Here is an 18,393-nt window from a genome sequence, read left to right as displayed (position 1 = left end):
GTCCTGCAGTTACTACAACACCACATCCGTGCTGCTGTGCCTGGGAGTCACAGCGCTGGTCTGCCTCTCAGTCACTGTCTTCAGCTTCCAAACCAAGGTCAGTTCTGAGGCCTGTGGGCAGGGCTGGGTGAGCTGGTGAGAGGTAAAGGCGTGAGTTGGGTCTGGGGCGGCCACGTGGGAGAGGGGAGGGGGAGGGGACACTCTGTGCTAGGGGTCAGCACTAGGATTGGCCTGTTGTACAGCCCAGCAGCTGACACCTGTCCTGTCCTTGCAGTTTGACTTCACTTCCTGCCAGGGCGTGCTCTTTGTGCTGCTCATGACTCTGCTCTTCAGTGGACTCATCCTGGCCATCCTCCTGCCCTTCCAATATGTGAGTCTCAGGGGCTCCCAGCGGGCCACATGGGGAGGAAGGGGGCCACGGGCCCAAGGGTGCTGTTTCCTCCCACACCCTCCAGGGAAGGCCCAGAGCCAAAGGCTCACAGCCTCCCATCCTGTCCGGCCCCTCCTGGCACCTGCCCTGGGCTGGTTGGCAGCGTAAGCAAACCAACAAGGAGGCCTTTCTTGGCAGGCCTGGGCACCTGCCTGCTTCGTGAGCCACATCCGGCTTCACCTTTCCTATCCTCCCCTCTCAGTGGAAGGTGAGGCTGGGGTAAGGTGTGCCACGGAGCGTTTAAAACCCTGGCCGGGGAGGGAGCTCTGGAGCTCCAAGGGACCACCAGGCCCAGACGGGCCCTGACGAAGGGCCTCCCGGGAGTCTTGGGGGATCAGTCACGTCCAGAGGGGCAGACTCTGGCCAGCCAGGCAGGTGGGGTTTGGAGAAGTGGGCCCTGAGCCTACCCCCACCCGACTGGAGCATCCATGAGGCCAGCCAAAGCTCAGCTCTTTTACAAGTGTCCAACATGCCCTGAGAAAGCCAGCTAGAACTGCTCAGGCTCAGTGACCATTCCAGATGCCCACTCTGCTGCAGATGGAGAAGGGGGCTGATGGAGGGCGTCACAGGAGGGCCTTGAGGTTCATATCCTGGGAACCCAACAAATAAAGCTATTGGACCCCTGCTGAGGGCTCAGTGCTTATACCCGCCCCCTGCTCCTCTTGGTACACGGTCCCTCATGGCCCCTTTCCTACCAGGTCCTCACCCCACCTTCCCCCACCCAGTCCTTCGAACCCCAGCACCCAGGGCATTGGCTCCCAGTCCAGGACAGTGGGATTGGTTCTGGCACTTCCTTGGCTCTTTCCAGAATCCTGTTGACGAAGGGAGGGGCGGAGCTAGCCTGGGGCCCTCTGTGTATCTAGGATAGGGGGTACAGGAAGCTGCCCCAGAGCTTCAAAGAAACCTTTATTGACCCAGGTCAGGCTGCTGGGATGCCTGTGCTTCCAGAAATATTCTGGGGAAAGTCCCTACAGAGGGCACACCTGGTGTGGTACCTCTTATAGGGTTTCTACACTGAGCTGGGTGCCCCTAACACCTGGGGGAACCTGAGATTGGGAAGAGGTGCTGCTCCAGCCCCTGCAGGCAGTCCCATTATACACAGCTGGCAGGGATTCCAGATCGCTACCCACCACACCCCTGAGTTCAAGTCTTTGTCCCCTTCCACCTGAGCCCCTTACCTGCATAGGCAGAGCCCGGGAACTGCCCACAGAGAGACAGACAGACCCTGCACAGGACAGGCAGGAGGGAGCAGCCTCAGGCCAGACCCAGGCTGGGGGAATGACAGAGCCCAACAGGATGAGTCACTCTTGTGCTGCCTGAGCCTGGGGCTGTGTGTGGAGGAAACAAGTGCCAGGCAGGTTGGGCACTCCCCTGCCAAGCCCTCCATGGTCACTGTTATCCTGGGGTTCCCCCACCCACTCTGAGCACACAGAGAATCAAGAAACCCTCTTGGTCCTGGGGCTTCCTAGGGACTGCTGGGGAGGGTTGGGTGTGGTAAGAAAGCCTCACTGGGGAGGTCTGTCCCACATCCTCCATTCTCTGGTCTGAGCCTTCCTCCCTGCCCCACCGCCCCCTCTAACCATCCCTAAGCTCATTTTGCCTCTGCCCCACAGGTGCCCTGGCTCCATGCAGTGTATGCCGTGCTGGGAGCAGGCGTGTTTACATTGGTGAGTGTAGCTCCCTGGGGCCCTGCCTTCTCAGTCTCTGATCATCTCCCCAGGCCCCTCCATCATTCCTGCCTTCCTCATAGCCCTCCTCCCTGAACCCTTGTGAAGCACCTGTGGGCAGGGTGGGCTCAGGGCTAAGGTGAGGGAATTCTCTCTGGTCTCCAAGACAGAGCAGCTGGTCTGGGCAGAGTAGGGGAAGAAGGTTGCCACAGGATTGAAGCTTTAGAAAGCTGGGAAGAGGTACCCGTCACTCCTGGGGAGAGCTAATGCTGCTTGTGGGGGTAGGAGCATGAGGGTGTCCTGATCATGTGACTAAGGTAGTCGTCGCTCTCCTAGGGATAAGCTGGGAAGGCTTCTTGGAGCAAGGATTCCAAGTCCTGTGAGGGAGAGACACGTCCATTGACTTTGTTCGTGGCCGTTCCCACCAAACTGGAAGTGTTGATGACAATGGTTGTGATTCTGACAACAATAATAGCGAACATTTATTGAGCACTTGCTCCCCCCTCCCCTGCAAGCTCTCCACACGGGCTTCATCCTCACCGTAACTCTACAAAGTAGGTTCTATTGTTATCAAATTAAGATGAGGACTGTGAAGCTCAGAGACGTTAAATAACTTGTCCAAGGTCATCCAGCATCCTAGGAAGTGGTAGGGCCAGATTGGCCACTGGATGGTCTGGCTCTAGAGCCCCACTCGGGGGGGGGGGCGTGGGGTGACTAGAAGCAGATGCCCAGGGGACAGAAGGTGACCAGACGCAGACATCTGCCTGAAGCCGCCCAACACAGACCCCTTGCTCAGGTGGGCTCCAAATATGAGTGTGACAGTGCTCCAGGATCCAGCCAGGGGGATAGGCTCAGATTGGGGACATCTCCTCGGGAGGGCATCCAAGGTAAATGTCCACGGCCAACAGGAGCAGTGATCAGACTGTCCTCTCCCTCATTGGAATATTCAGCTGAGTTCAGTCTGGCCAGAGTTCTAGGCTCAGTCACAGCTTCCAAAGGCTTGCGGGTGACAGATTGGGGAAGCAGAGAAGGGGGAAATGGGGCATCAGATCTATGAGCAGGAGTTATGGAGATTCTGGATTGAGATCAAGCCAGGAATGGGGTGTGGTAAATTCATTCATTCATTCCCACAGGTCTTTATTGAGCACCTATTATGTGTGATAGGCTGTGCTGTGTTCCCAGGGTACCACGGTCAACAGGAAGAACACAGAGCATGGCACATAGCAGCACTCAGTAAATATTTGCGGAATGAGTAAATGATTTCCCGGCTCAGAACTTGAGGGTTAGAAGGGACTAAAAAGAGATCTAGTAAAACTCCAAGCCCCTCCTTTCACAGATGAGAAAACTGAACCCTAAAGAAGTTAAGTGATGGGGCAGCCAGTTAGCTCAGTTGGTTAGAGCGCAGTGCTCTTAACAACAAAGTTGCCGGTTCAATCCCCACATGGGCCACTGTGAGCTGCATTCCCCTCAACTAGATTGAAAACAACTACTTGACTTGGAGCTGAAGGGTATGGGAAAAACGTACGTAAAAAAATAAAAGTTAAAAAAAAGAAAGAAGTTAAGTGATTTGTCCCAGGTTTCCTGGCAAGATGATGGCACATCAACTAAGCATGGCCTTGATCAAGCCTAGGGTGACCAACTTATCCCAGTTTACCCAGAACTTTTCCAGTTTTAGCATTAAAAGTCCCACTTCTTGAGGGACCCCCTAAATCTTGGAAAAACCAGGATGGTTGGTCACCCTATGACACTAACTTTGCTCTTATGTGCCAAAGACAAGTTTAGACTAGAAGGATGGGATGGGAAGTTTGCTAGGAGGAAAGAAAGACAGAGGGTCACACCGGAGTGAGGGAGCCTGTGGGGACCTCAGAGGGTGGCCTGAGGGCCAGGGTCAAATGGAAGCAGAGGGGTCAATGCAGGGCAGAGTGGGAGGAGTGCAAGCTTGATGAATGGAGGGTCACTTGGCTTCATGCAGATCACGTCACAACAAGTATGTCAGCTATGTGGGGAGGCTGTCTGTACAAGTAGCGTTGGATGAACAGTAATCCATTAAATTTGTTTAATAATCCTTTGTGTTATCAGAATAATAAAAATAATCTCAACCATCTGTTCCACCATTTACATTTTACAAAGCACTTTCACACCTATTACCTCACTGGATTTCCACCATCACTCAGAGAGGGAGGCAGCGCTGATGTTATAAGACCTACTTTCCACATATGAAGCCCTGGGTGTGAAGGGGCTAATATATATAGAGTCCCACTGCCAATAAGGGGCAGATTTAGGATAGGGCCCAGGTGTCCTGTGCACAGCCTGGTGCCATTTCCAGTGCCACATGGTCGTCCTCAAAGAGGGCCATCACCTATTGACTTGGAGTTGGGAGAAGCTGAGGAGGTCTCTCCAGTAATTTCGCTCTCTTGCATTATCAGTATTACCCTCTACTGGGTTATTCCCATCAGCATAGAAATAGGCTATAACACACACACACACACACACACACACTCACTCACACACACACACACACTCACACACTCCCTCCCTACTCCTCACCCTGCTTTATTTCTCTCCATAGCATTTCTTATCCTCTGAAATACTAGATATTTGTATGATTTCTTTGTTTCTTGTTTGTCTCCCTCCAGCAGTATTTAAGCTCCTCGAGGGCAGGGATTTTTGCTCTGACTTGTTTATTGCTGCATCCCCTGTGCCTAGAACAGGGCCTGGCACACAGTAGGCATGCCTTGATGTCATGGAATGAATGGATGCCTGAGAGGCATGGCCGAGGTGCTGTCAGAGCCAGCAAAGAAAGTGGCTGCGCAGTTGACTTAAGGGCCGCTGTGTAGGTCTTCTGTGAGTCACAGGGGAGGAGGAACCACAGTGCCTAATTGCCTATTAATGTCTCATTAAGAGATCACACCTGGAAAGGCCCTGGTTGGGCTCATCCTTCAGGTTATGTAAACAACAGTCAGGAGCACAGGTATGAATCCTCCAGTTCCATGCCCTGCCCACCCTCGTCTTCTTGCGTCAAAGGAGGGAGGACATGCAGCAGGTGCCCTGGGTCCTGTGAGGTAGGGGAGAGTGGAGGAGGGGACACTAGACTCATTCCCCTTCCTCCCGTCAGTTTCAGGTAGACAGAGGCCCTCAGAGGCCCTGCCCCTCAAGAGCTAAAGTCCCTGGGCCTTTCTGTTAACTCCGACTCAGAAGGTCGTTGACCTCAACCTAACCCTGCTTCCAGCATCAGTTCTGTCCTGCGCCTGAGGTTGTCTAGCTCCGACCCATCCCCAGAACCAGTGCCCAGCACCCTTGGTCTCTCCAGCTGCCTATCCTGACCTTTGGGGAATTCTCAGCCTCACGAGGGGCCCTCCCTGCATTGCAGCGAGAAGAATCACAAGATAGCATGCAGTGGATCCCGGCCTCAAGGAGGACTTGTGAGAAAGGTGAAGAGAAGGGTCAGAAGAGGTCCAGACCCCCAATGAGAACCACCCCTGAACTCGCACCAGCCTGGGCCTTGCAAGGGCTGTGAGAATCAAATGATTTTCTCTGCCATCTTTGAGGGGAGAGACACCTAGCTGGACAAGGCGAAGCTTGGAGGGTGGGGAGCCCAGGCTTCTTAGGGCTGTGGTCCAGCCTTGCCCTCCTGGGCCTCACCCCATCTAGCCCTAGTACATTCTCAAGGGGTTTTCTGCCTCACCCTACCCCATACCCACTAGGTGCCAGACCCGAATGCCAGGAAAAGTAGGTGAGTCAGCCGGAAGGTACTGGCCCCATCTTCCTCTCCCCTCTAATGCCCTCTCCCTGGGAGCTTTTTGTAGACTCATAGAAAGTCAGGCAGGGGAGCCTGAGGGCTGGGCTGGAGTGGGAAGAGAGAGAACAGGTGGGGCCACGGGCTTGGTCAGCAGGTTTCCCGCTGCAGCTGAGCCTCCGTGCCCACCCCACTTTAGGCAGGTTGCTCTTCCTCGGAGTTAGTTCTCCTTTGGGGACTCCCAAAATCTATTTAGGGTCTCTCAGCCACCTAAATAAGGAAGCCAAGCCTGGAGGCCTAGGGAAGAAATGAGGCACAGGACTTTAGAAAGTAGGTGAGAGGCCCAATGGGAACAAAACTCTGCTCCCTGCCCAGCCTGGCCAGTTTGAGGACCTGGGGAAACATCACAGTCTCTGTATTTTAAGGAAGATTATTGAGAAGCTGTATGGATAGGATAGAGGCTGGGAGACCAGTTAGAAGGCCACTGCAGTGACCCAAACTCAGGGACAGGGTGGCAGAGAGAACATGTGTGGTCAGTACTAGATGCTTCAGGGCCAATGGTATTGGGATGAATGAAGCTTGGATAGGAAGGTGATTTGTTTGTAGAAATGCTGGGCCCCCAATACTGGGTGTTGACCCCAACCACTGGGGGACATGCACAACCACCTGTGCTCAGTCCGTGGAAGTAAAGGCAAGCCAGAACTGAGCTGAGCCCTCAGATCTGGGAAGGACCTCCCTGCACTGAGGCCTGGAGAGAGCATGGCCAGACACACACACACACACACACCCCTCACATGCCAAGCATAACACACAATACACACACCACAACACATACTAGACACACGCACACCACACACAAATACCATAAACGTGCACACACACACACACGCAGTGTTAGCTTTATGCAAGCCCCATTTCCCTGATTCAGCCCAGCATTCTTTCCACTCTTGGCTGTCCATATCACACAGAGCCCCAGCGAAGCCATGCAGGTCAACTCCCCCACAGCAGGAGGACCCAGAGGCCTTTTCATCTGCCAGCCCGAGGCAGGGCTTTTAGCAGCTATTTCCAGCTCAACAGGGACTCTGTCCTCCAGACATGACAGCATCTGAGGGATTCAGGAAGGAAACTTCAGTCTGCCCCATACCACCTGCTTTTCTGGCGGGGGCCATGATATATGCCCTACCTTCTTAATACTTAGAGAAACACTTTGAAAAGTAGAAATGGCTGCACAAACCCAAGGCAGAGATACGGTTTTATTTTAGACTTATCTATTTCATTCAGCATTTAGAGGCCCTTTTGCTTCAGAGGTTTACACGAGCCTGAAAGATCCAGTGAGAACCTTCTCTGTTCTGTCACCCACCCTTTGCCACTAAAACAGTCCTGACACTTCCCCTGAGGCCTCACCTGACCCTCTGGAAGTTGAGTGGATTCCTTCAGAGCAGGAGGGAGGGTGGATTGACCGGTAACTGCTCGCTTGGTGCAGAGTGCACTAAAAGGTGTCCCTCTCCCAGGCCTCACCTCAGTCTCAGTTCCTGAGGTGCTAATCCTCAGGTACCAACGCCCTGCTCAAACCAAGCCCTAACAACACCCAGACCCAGAGAAGGTGAAGGAAGCCCCCACCCCAACCCTGGAGGTAGGGGACTGAGGGAGAGGGTGATTCAGAGGCCCTGGAGGGAGCAAGGCAGAGGAGTGTACACTGGCAGGGGCAGGGCAGGGAGGGAAGGAGTCACTGCTCTCACACTCAGGGTGAGGGTTCTCCAGACAGAGCCAGGGAGAAGGACTATCAGAGGGCCAGGCGAGCATGCAGAGTGGGAGGAAGCTCGGCAGACGGCCGCATACACCCCACCCAAAGCGCATTCAAGGCCTAGCTCATCCTTTTACCACTGTGACCTTAGGCAAGTTATTGACTTCTCTGTGCCTCAGTTGCCTCATCTTTAAAACGGGGCTGATATTAAGTCTCCCAAGGCTGTGGTAATGATTACATAAGATAATATACAAAAAAAAAAAGAAGACAGCCTAGCACCCGAACATGGTAGTTTTTCAACTATCATGGTGGCTTATACCCTTACTGTAAATGTTAACCTTGTAATTCAGAGCACTGGATTTTGGAGCCAAGGTACCTGGGTTCAGATCCATTCTCAACCACATTGTAGCTGTGTAGACTGGTCCAATCAGGTAACCTCTCAGTGCTTCCAATTTTTTTTTATCCGTCAAATGCAGATAATCATAGTACCCACCTCACAGGTCGTTGTGACTTTAAATGAGTTAATATATACAATTTTTGTATATATCAGTGATCAGTAAGTATTACCTGTTAGTTGCCTAAGGTCAGAGGCAAGATTTGAACCCAGGTCTGCGTGACTCCCCCGTCCGTGTTCCTGAGCACTGTATTACATGCATGCCCTGCCTCATAGTACCACCCATGGGCTCTCTCACATACTTTCGTACACTGCTCCCCTTTTATCCTGGACCAAGCTTGCTGGCTCCCATGCCTGCCAGACCCTGTTCCTTCAGTGGCTCATCTGGAGGTGGACACTGGGATCCAGGGTTACCTGCAGTCGTTGTTTGTGTCATTTACATTTTTGACACCCCGGTCAGTGGAGACAACAGAAGTGTGTTACATTGGCCCCGGGCAACTAATGGACTCTGGGTCTCCACTCAGCACCTCTCTTCCCTCACACTATCCTGCATTCCCACCTAGGGCACAGAGCTTAAGGCTGGTTGTCTTTTTCTAAAGACTCCTCAAAGGCCCTGCTCACCCTCTCGTCCAGGAAGTGATGGCAGGACCAGGGGGGCCCAGGGCTTCCTGCATCCCCCAGGAAGCCTGGAGTGCTCTTGGCCGTGAGCTCTGTTTGTGCTTTTCTTTCTACCTCTTCCATCTTGCTACACACACACACAGACACACACACGTGCGCGCGCACACACACACACACACCCCTTCATACCATGCTCCAAAGCAATGTCATATCATGGAAACAAAGTAGGATTCGGGGGTCAGAAGACGTGAGTTGTCCCCTTGGCCGTGTGAAATGGCAAATCACACTCTCTGTGCTCCAGTCTCCTCAGCTACATGATGGAGACGATAATGCAACACCTGTCACAGAGGCTTATGGTGAGAGTTCAGAAACTCTTCCTTTGCGTAACTTTAACCCTTCTTTTCAAAATTTCTAATTACATAGTATTGGAATGTGTTTGTTCATACGTTTCAGTTTTTTAAATCTTAAGTAATACAAGAAAAGCAGACGCTGTTTGGACCATGTCCCTTATCGCCTTCCCCAGTGGTAACCACTGCTGTTCATCTTCTTTCAGCTCTCTCTATATGCGTTTTACAGATATTTGCTATGTAGGCTCCTATGACATATAGTTTTGTAAGGTTTGTCTGTTAACATAAAGGGGATCATCTGATACGGATTTTCCTGCAACTTGCTTTTTTCTCATAGTAGCATGTATCAGAGATGTTTCTGCCTCAGTACGCTGCCCACAGTTTATTTGAACATCCCCTAGTAGATAGAGTTTGGGGTTGTTTTCAGTGTTTCGCTGTTAGAACCAATGCTGCAGTGGATGGCCTTGGGTGTGCTGCTTTGCATACTCGTGCTGGCGTTTCTGTAGGATGGACACGGTCCATGTGTTATTTTTCATGCTGATTCAACACATTGCAACCACAGCTTTTTGTATTCAGTGCCTGTTTGTTGGTGGCTCTGAGCTGACCTTTCCATGACATGGCTCCCCCAGAGCTTCACAACCTCACCTTTGGGAGGACAACAGACATAAGCCTAGGTCCTAGACATGGCAGGGTCAAGCCAAGTGTGTAAGCAGGGGGCGGGCCCTGGCCAATAGGATGAACCAGGAAAGTTTACTTTGGCTCCTCTGCCCTCTGTGCGTGCCCCCTCCCTCCCTGCAAGCCCACTCGAGCCCTATCTCTATCAGAAAGAGACAGGTGATCTGGTTCCAGCACTAGGAAAATAACCGTCAGCAAGTCGCTCACCTGCTCTGAGATTCCTTTCCTCATATGTAACATAGTGATAATAATGTCTACCTCCTAGTGCAAATTGGGCTAGTGAGATAAGGTAAAGGATTAGTGTGTGAGAGGACTATTCAGACACCAATTAATAGCATCCTAGTCCCACTCTTGCCTCTTGTCCCAATCCCACATGCTCCTTCTGCAGGGTCTTGTATTCAGCTGGCTACTAACTCAAGTGCCTGCTGTCCTTTCAGTTATTAGTGGTTAACCCATTTTTAGTTGTCTACTGAGATCTTAGCTGCCAATAAGATGTTAGCTGTAACCAAGGTATTGACTCTCAACCAAGACGTTAGTGAACAATGCCCAGGGGGTTATTAGTAGGTAACTTTCCCCTATAATGAATGCTTGCTCATGATGTAATCTCTGATAATGTCTTTTGCTCACATTAGACTGTCAGTTCTCTGAAGGCAAGTTCTCTAGAACATAGTAGATGCTCGACAAATGTTGTTGGGTATAAGTGAATGAAAAGCCTTCAGCTGACTCACAGACATGAAGTTGCAGTGATGGGCGGTACAAGGCAGTGGGTTTGAATGTGGGGCAGGCTATCCCAGAGAGCACCATGTAGACAGACATCCATGGCCGTAGGCCAAGGGCAGGAGCAGAAATAATTTCATTCCTCTTTTCTCCATGAGAAGAGCCAGCTGGCTACTGTAGGAGGCCTTCTGGGTGAATGGTCTTTCGAGGGGCCACTCCCAAACCTGATCAGGTCCAAGCCTTCTAGGTTGAGAGATTCATTTTCATTAGCTCACCCAGGGGTGACCAGGCTCTGGGAAATCAACCAAGCAAGCTACTGATTGATAAGCCAGATCAGCAATTTATTAACTTCTGCTGGCAGCTGTGACTGCCAAGCAGCCTGTAGCACTGGAGTTGGCCCCTCTCCTTGCTTGTTCTCTCTACAGAAGGAAATTTATTTGGGAATCCAAATCAAATTCAGAAAGAGCATAGAAGGGAGTGAAATAATACTAACGCAGAATCATAGTTGATGCCATCTGCACTGTCCTATATTTACCCTCAAAACCACACTATGGTGTGGTCGTTTTGGGACTACTGTCCCATTTTGTAGATGAGGACACTGAAGGCAAGTGACGGCTGCTGAGGGATGGAACCCACACTCAAAGCCAGGTGTTCCAGCTCCCGTCCTGTGTTCTCAGATGCCCTTCCTTCAGTGCCACTGAGCTCAGAGAGGCTGACATACCCTGCACAGAGCTCTCTCATCCCTGGCGATGGCTCCTCATTTTCCTTCTGTTAAAGCCGCACAGCTTTCCCTAGTAACGTCTCTGCCTCCTCGATGAGGCCCAGGAGACACTAGAGACTCCGCATCAGTGTACGCAGGTTCTCACGAGGGCACCTCTCCTTCTGCAGATAATAACAATAAAACCACAGGAATAGCTACCATTCATTAAGTGCTCACCGTATGTCAGGCGCTGTGCCAGGTGCTTTGCACATATTGTCTCCCTGTCACAACAACTCAGGAAGAAGGTACTCATCTCCCTGTTATGGATGTGGACTCAGGCTCTGAGAGACTAAATATCTTGCTCTGGGCCCCACCACTACTGAGTAGTGAGGGTGAGACTGGAATCCAGTTGGTCTGACTTTCAAGCCCACATGCACCATCACCCTCGACCTCCCTACCTTTGAGGGTGATGTGCCTTGATGTCCCACTTGCTGGTGTTGCTCCCTGTTGGAGTGTCTGCCCCCTGTGCACTGGGGGCATTGGTGCCAAGGCAAGGATCCTCACGGGCTTCCATGGGGCTGCACCTAAAATAACTCCAAAGAGCGTAGGTGCTGAGCCTAGGTCCCCAGGAAGCGGTGTCTGGGGTGAAAGAAAGAAAGCTGGGCCCCAGCCTCCAGAGTGAAGTACAAGCTTCATGGACAGGCTCCAGCCCCTCTCTCTGTCCCCCCTGCTCCTGCCACACTGAATTCCTCACTTATCACACCATGACCCTCACCTCCAGGGCTCCCCTGGGCCTTCTCAGTCTAGCAAACTTTTACTCATCCTTCAAAGCCCAAGTAAAGCGTCATCTCTCCTGGGACACCTTCCTCCTGCCCAATCAGTCCCAATTCTGGCATTTACTGGGTTTTATTGTAATCATCTCAGTGTTCCCCACTAAGTGGTAAGCCCCCAAAGTCAGGAATTTGTGTTCCCAGTTGTCTGCAGCTCTCAGCACATCGCTGGCACCAGCTCTTGCCCGTGCATATTTATGATATAATGAATGTTTCAGAGGGCCCAAGGAACACAGGTCCACGAATAAGTGACGGAATTGCCGGGCACAGCCCAGTTAACAAGAATGTGAATCAATTTAAAGAATTCCAATCCCATGTGGATCAGTGGTTCATAACCTTTGAGACACTGGTGGAACTTTTTGACTTCTTTCTCCCAGAAAAGTACACCATGCCTGTCAAATGTAACATGCCGCTTCTAGGGGGGTTCTGCTCTGCAAGCTGGGACCACAGAGAAAAGCTATGTGGGAGGAGTAGGCATCAGTGTGGATGGTGCAAAGGCCTGGTCGGGGGCAGCAGGGTAACAGAGAGGAGCCCTTTCTAAGGGAATAAATGTTCGTAGTCCAGTAGGCCAACAAGGAGCCCTGGGGAGAGACTCTTTCCGGACCGGAGGCACATTAACCCCAGGTGTTGCCTGTAAGCAGCAGAGCAGGATGGTTAAACATGGGGGCTCTGGAGCAGAGCTGCTTGGGTTCAAATCCTGACATTGCAATTTCCCAGCTGTGTAACTTTAGGCAAGTACTTAACATCTCTGGGCTGTGGTTTCCTCTGGGAATAATAGAATCCCTACTCAGTAGAAATAAATGGGCTAACGTCTGTAGAGCACCTAATAAGTGCCTGCTTATTCTCTGCTCGCTGTTATGTGAAACATTCACTTATCTTCTAAGAGCAGGCACCTGAGGGAATGGCAAGAAGACTAGGCCCTCAGCTTGAAGGTCCCCTCCTCCAGGAAGCCTTCCTTAACTCCCTGCCACACTCACATAGAGTCAGGTTCCTTATGATCAGTACCCCATGTTTTGGTTATACTCATCGGACTAACAATTACTTCCCACTAGACTTCAAGGTCTACGAGGTAAGGGATCCTGTATGTTTTGGATTTTGCTGTGTCCCTGTGCCTGGCACATAGTAGGTGCTTAGCTAATAGGTGTTACATTAGGGACAGAAGGTGTTGGGAAAGTTCCAGATACCGGGCTGTCACAGGAGGGTCACTGAGCAGCCAGGCAGCAGGTGATGGTAACAAACTCTGGGGTGGGCCTGGGTGGGGACAATGGGACCCTTTGGTCAGTGTCACCGTGATTGAAACTTCTGACTTCTCCTTTCTCTTCCCCTTCCCTCAGTTTCTGGCCTTTGACACCCAGTTGCTTATGGGTAACCGACGCCACACGCTGAGCCCCGAGGAGTATATTTTTGGAGCCCTCAACATTTACCTAGACATCATCTACATCTTCACCTTCTTCCTGCAGATTTTTGGCACCAGCCGAGAATGAGGAGCCCTTCCCAGCCCTTCTTCCTTCAGAGAATGTTCCCTTGCTGGTCCCCTCACCCTCTCTGTGCTCCTGCAAGCCCAGATATAAACTAGCTGCCCTCCCGGCCTGTGGCCAGCCTGCTCACTCCCTCAGCCCAGCCCTTATCCTTACCCTCTGCCGCTTGTATGAGTGCCCTCGGGGGCCCTGCAGAACCAAGGTCACACCATCCCTTGTGCCGCCCGTCCCCCCAATTACATCTCCCAAAGTGGGACCATCAAGTCTGGAGGCTCCTCTGAGTTTGAGGACCCAAGAGACAAGTGAGAGGAGATGAGCGGGATTTCCAATGTGGGAGAGAGACCCCAGGAAGCCTGGCTGAGGCCTGCACCCCCACCAAGATTCCTCCTAAGGCTGCCACTGCTGTGTGACCTTGGGGCACACTGTCCTGTGTCCAGTTCTCCCCTCCTCTCTTTCCTTCTAAGTCAGGCGTTAACACTTTGTAAGGAAGCGGGTGGAAGGATAGCTGGGAGATGAGGTGAGGGTGTTTTGCAGGTGGGGAATATGGAAGGGTAGTATGGCTGTCCTGGGCTGCCCATCCTCTCTCTGCTGTAGGACCAGTAGCTTGTTCTAGGGACTTGAGCCCTGGGGCCAACAGCAACCAGGGAGGGGTAGGAAACCAGTGCCATCTGTAATTGCCTTGGTTTCCCCTCCTGGGTCATGACAGAGCACTGTTGGGGCAGGAGGCCCTGCTCCTAAGTGAAAGCCTGCCCTGAGGCTCCAAGGGAAGAGGGAACAGTGCAGCCAACTGGGGGTCTGGGCTCTGCAGCACTGCCAGTTCACCCCAACCTGCATCCACCTGGGAGGCGTGTGGGGTTGGCAGGGCTGAGACCTACTCCTCTGAGCTTCTCCTCTCGGCCCCTCAGGATGTGCCCCAGGCCTGAGGCTGAGTGCTTTAGCCTTGAGGACTGGATGTTCTGAGGGCGGGAGAGTTATTCCAACTGAGCCAGCCCCATCTGGAGGGAATCCTGCCCTGCCCCCAGCCCTTCCCAAGGCCTTTCTGCCCATCTTATTTCTTAAACCCTCCCCATCTGATTCCATTTGCTGGCTTATCCCCAGCCCGGCCTCCTGAGGCCTCAGTTGGCAGTACCTGTGTCCCTTCCTCTAGCTTCTCTGGCCACTCTGCACAGAGTTGCTAAGCCCCCTCCACTCCTTATCTCCTCATCTCTAATTTTGAAGCTATCCAGCCAGGGCCAGTCCCTCCAGCTGGTCCCAGGTGAGGAGGCCAGGTCTCCTTATCAGCCTCTAGGCAGTTGAGATCTCAGGCAGGGAATGCGTCAGCCACCCAGCCCCCTGCAAACCCTGCTGGGGAGGGGACCAGGGGGCCACGCCTGGGGGAAGCGTGCAGCCAGCACGTGCTAGCAGCCAACTCCCAGCCAGTGGAAAGTTACTGGGTGGGGTCAGAGAGGTTCAGAGTGGATTCTTCTCCCTCCAGGGCCACCACCTCTCTTACCCCTATGCTGAGGGACCTGTTTGTCCCTGGGGAGGGTGACTAGGTATGCTGTCTATGTTCCCAACCCCTCCCTCCCCACCCTTCCTATTTCCAGCTTTCAAGAAATATTGCGGAAGCATTTGAAGTTTTGTTCCATCTTGGATATTTGAGGAGAGAAGGAACCAAGAAGTGATGGTGGCGTTTGTGTGTGAGATAGGAGGCAGTGGGTAGGATGCCTACTGTGTGCTGTCCCAAATCTACTTAAGCAATTCTACAAAGGTGGTGTTCCGCGTATCCACATGGCAGAGGGAAAAGCTGAGGTGATCAAGGGGCTTGGGCGTGAGGTCGTACAGGTAACAGATTCAGTGGGGCTGGAATGAGGCTGCTTGGTGGTCAGGCCCTCACGTCTGTGGGGATTTGTTGTTCTCAGTGCCACTCCTGACCTTCCGTCTCCTCTCTCACTACCGCCACCATTTTCCTCTCTGTGGTTTCTACCTTCTGGCCATAAACTAGGAGGCAGGATGCTGGTGTCTGATTCCCAGCCTCACTGCCAACAGGCCCATGGTATTGAGTGAGTATTTCTTGCTATCTGTGATTCACTTTTGCTATCGGCAAGAAGAAAGACCATGGCCAGGGTGGTGCAGGAGAGGCACCAGAACACTGTTTCTACCGACTTCCTTACCCAGGTGCCCCTTCGATTCCTTTCCTAATCTCTGGTCCCAGTTCTGAGGGGTCAGAACTCTCCCCTTTTGCCCTGCCACTCTCAGCCTGGGCCTTCGTTTTGCTTCTCAGAATCCACACTCAAGTCCCCCTCTTCCTGGGACAGTGGACGCAGAAACTGGGGATTGAGAAGCTTATCAAAGGCTGACATGCAAAAACTGGGGGAAAGAAGCAAGCTCTCAGCAATAAACAACGTGACAGCAGCAACTCAGGGTCATCGCAAAGCAGAGTATGCTGCAGACTCTCCTACTCTGGGTCCTGAGAGGGGTCCAGGGCACACTGAGCTGGCAGCAGAGCCAGGGCTGAGGCCCTGGCATTCCACCTGCATCCAGGCCCCCAGGAGGCCCAGGCACACCTGGATGGGCCTTGGAAGGAGGAAGGGCAGGGGAGCAGGAATGTGGGATTATAAGAAACTTGAGACACCTAAAATGGGCGGGTGTCACAAGCTGCAGAGAAGGAGGGGAGCCTCCTGGCCCCTCACATTTTTGGCAGGGGTGGGGCTGGGCCCAGGAAGGGATAGGTTGGATTTCATAAAGCTAGAGGCAGCCAGGAATCTGACCATCTGTGATAGAAGGTCAGAGGTCTCCTACTGAGGGGAAGACAGACCAAGAGATCCTCTCCTGGGGATTGCAGATTGGGGACCAGGGAGCCAGGGAAGTGCATGTAAGTCCCCAGACTCCTGCACAAATTCCCAGGTGTATGCTTGCCGCCTCCTGTGTGTCTGGGGAAGCCCCAAGAATCTTGGTTGTTCCATCCTCTGCTCTTCTTCCCAAGGGAGTCAGGAGCAGACAGCCACCCTTACTCTAAAAGGTTTCGCCTCTCCCTTTCCTGGCCCACCTAGGGACAAGTCCCAGGGCCTGTCACACACCACCTCCCCTCCCCTCCCTCCTCCCCTCCACCCCCCCCCCCCGCCCCGCGCTGGATTTCATGCCAGCACTTTGCTGCCCCTCAGTGGCTGTCTGAGGAAAAGCATGGGCTGGTTCTGCGACAGAGAAGCAGAGGGCCCTGGGGCCCAGGTAGCGGGCTGGATTTGACCTCTGGCTTCAGCCTCTGGCTTCCATTCCAGGCTCTTCTCAGATCTCCTCAGACCTTTCATCAGCCTTGGGCTTTCTCTTTAGTCCAGCCATTGTCACATTTCTTGGACACTGTTTACCTGTCTGCTGGAAACCACTCGTGCACCACCCCACCCTAGAGCTTCCTCCCAGTGTCTGAGGACAGAGGCACATCCTCAGACAGGGCTGTCTTTCCCAGGACTCACCTTCCCTGTTCGTGACTGACAGAAGATAAGAATAAAGTAATTATGATACCTGAGCTGTTTCCTTTGCCCGCCTTTTGTTTGTTGCCTCAGATGGCTTCGGGAGTCTGTATGTGAAGTTGAACCGGATTCAGGGTGAGTTTCACACCAGAGCTGCTTCACCCAGTGTAGCTAAGTGTGAGTTAATTCTCCAAATTTATGCGGAGGGACACTGGTCCCCCTGTCGATACTGTGTTTCCCTGAAAATAAGACCCAGGCAGACCATCAGCTATAATGCGTCCTTTGGAGCAAAACTTAGTAAAAGACCCGGTCTTATTTTACTATAAGACAAAGTCTATAATATAATATGATATGATATAATAATATCATATCATATCATTCCAGGTTTTATACTAATTTTTGCTCCAAAAGACGCATTAGAGCTGATGGTCTGGCTAGGTCTTATTTTTGGGGAAAGATGGTATATGCAGAGACTCTTGGGATCGCAGAGTTGGGATGTTGTAGCATGTCATTCCTTTTTATGACTGAATACTAGTCCATTGTATGGGTATGCTACATTTTGTTTATCCATTCATCAATTGGACATTTGGGTTGTTTTTATTTTTGGCTATATGTATGATACTGCTATAAACATTTGTGTACAAGTTTTTGTGTGGAGATATGATTTCATTTCTCTTGAGTATATACCTAGAGGTAGAATAGCTGGGTCATAGGTACCCATGTTTAACCTTTTGATGAATTGCCAAATTGTTTTCCAAAGGAGCTGCACCATTTTACATTTCCAGCAGTGAGGTATGAGGCTTCCAATTTCTCCACACCCTCACCAATAATATTTGTTATTGTCTATCTTTTGTATTTTAGCCATCCTTTTGGGTATGATGTAGTGTCTCACTGTGGTTGTGATTTGCATTTCCCTAATGACTAGTAAGCATCTTTTCATATGCACAGATTTTTTCATACATTACTTTTTAATTATGAAGGGAAATATGATAACGTTACAGCAGAGAAACCTGGTAGATTCCACCTTAATCATGAATCAGTTTACATCATTTTTCTCTTATACCTAAGCTGTTGGGTGGATACAGAGACTTTCAAGGCTCTAGGAGGGGGAGCCACAAGATGAAAGGTACCTGGGTTCCTAAAAGCCACCTGACAGCCAAAAATACCAGCCCCTGACTTTTATGTGAGCAAGAAATAAACTTTCATTTTTCAAGCCACTGGAAAAAAAATGAATCCATTTATATCACAAATAATTGACACTACGTGACTTCTGATGTGATGTACTGAGAAGGACAGACTCTACTTATATAATTTTTACCAAAAAATACAAAGTCTGAGTCTTATCATGAGGAAACATTAGATAAAAGCAAATTGCAGGATATTCTATAAATTAACTGGTCTATATTCCTCAAAAATGTTCTGAAATGTAGGTTTTTGGTGCTGTCTCCAAAGGAGGTATTATCCACAGCTACGTTAGATTAAAAACATTAATTTGTTTAATGTTAATGAAGTATATATAAATACACAGATACGTTTTATATATACTTATGCATAGGAAAAAATCTAGATGGATATACATTAAAATGTTAATGTTGCGGTTATTTCCAGGTA

At 51.2% G+C, this 18,393-nt stretch overlaps 1 protein-coding gene across 2 annotated transcripts in view; it reads left to right on the top strand.

Moving 5' to 3' along the window:
• The window catches only part of FAIM2 (Fas apoptotic inhibitory molecule 2), a 31,540-nt gene extending 14,702 nt beyond the window's left edge, over positions 1–16,838 (top strand). For both annotated transcript variants that reach the window (XM_081058555.1, XM_081058556.1), the window contains exons 9-12: positions 10–97; positions 275–370; positions 2,044–2,097; positions 13,193–16,838. In XM_081058555.1, the coding sequence (XP_080914681.1) occupies positions 10–97; positions 275–370; positions 2,044–2,097; positions 13,193–13,342 (388 nt within the window). In that variant the 3' untranslated portion in view covers positions 13,343–16,838. The remainder of the gene's footprint in view (positions 1–9; positions 98–274; positions 371–2,043; positions 2,098–13,192) is intronic.
• The last annotated feature ends 1,555 nt before the right edge of the window (positions 16,839–18,393 follow it).

This window comes from Rhinolophus hipposideros (genome assembly GCF_964194185.1).
Source record: "Rhinolophus hipposideros genome assembly, chromosome: 9".
Lineage (NCBI taxonomy): Eukaryota > Metazoa > Chordata > Mammalia > Chiroptera > Rhinolophidae > Rhinolophus > Rhinolophus hipposideros.
This window is presented reverse-complemented; position numbering and strand designations above follow the sequence as displayed.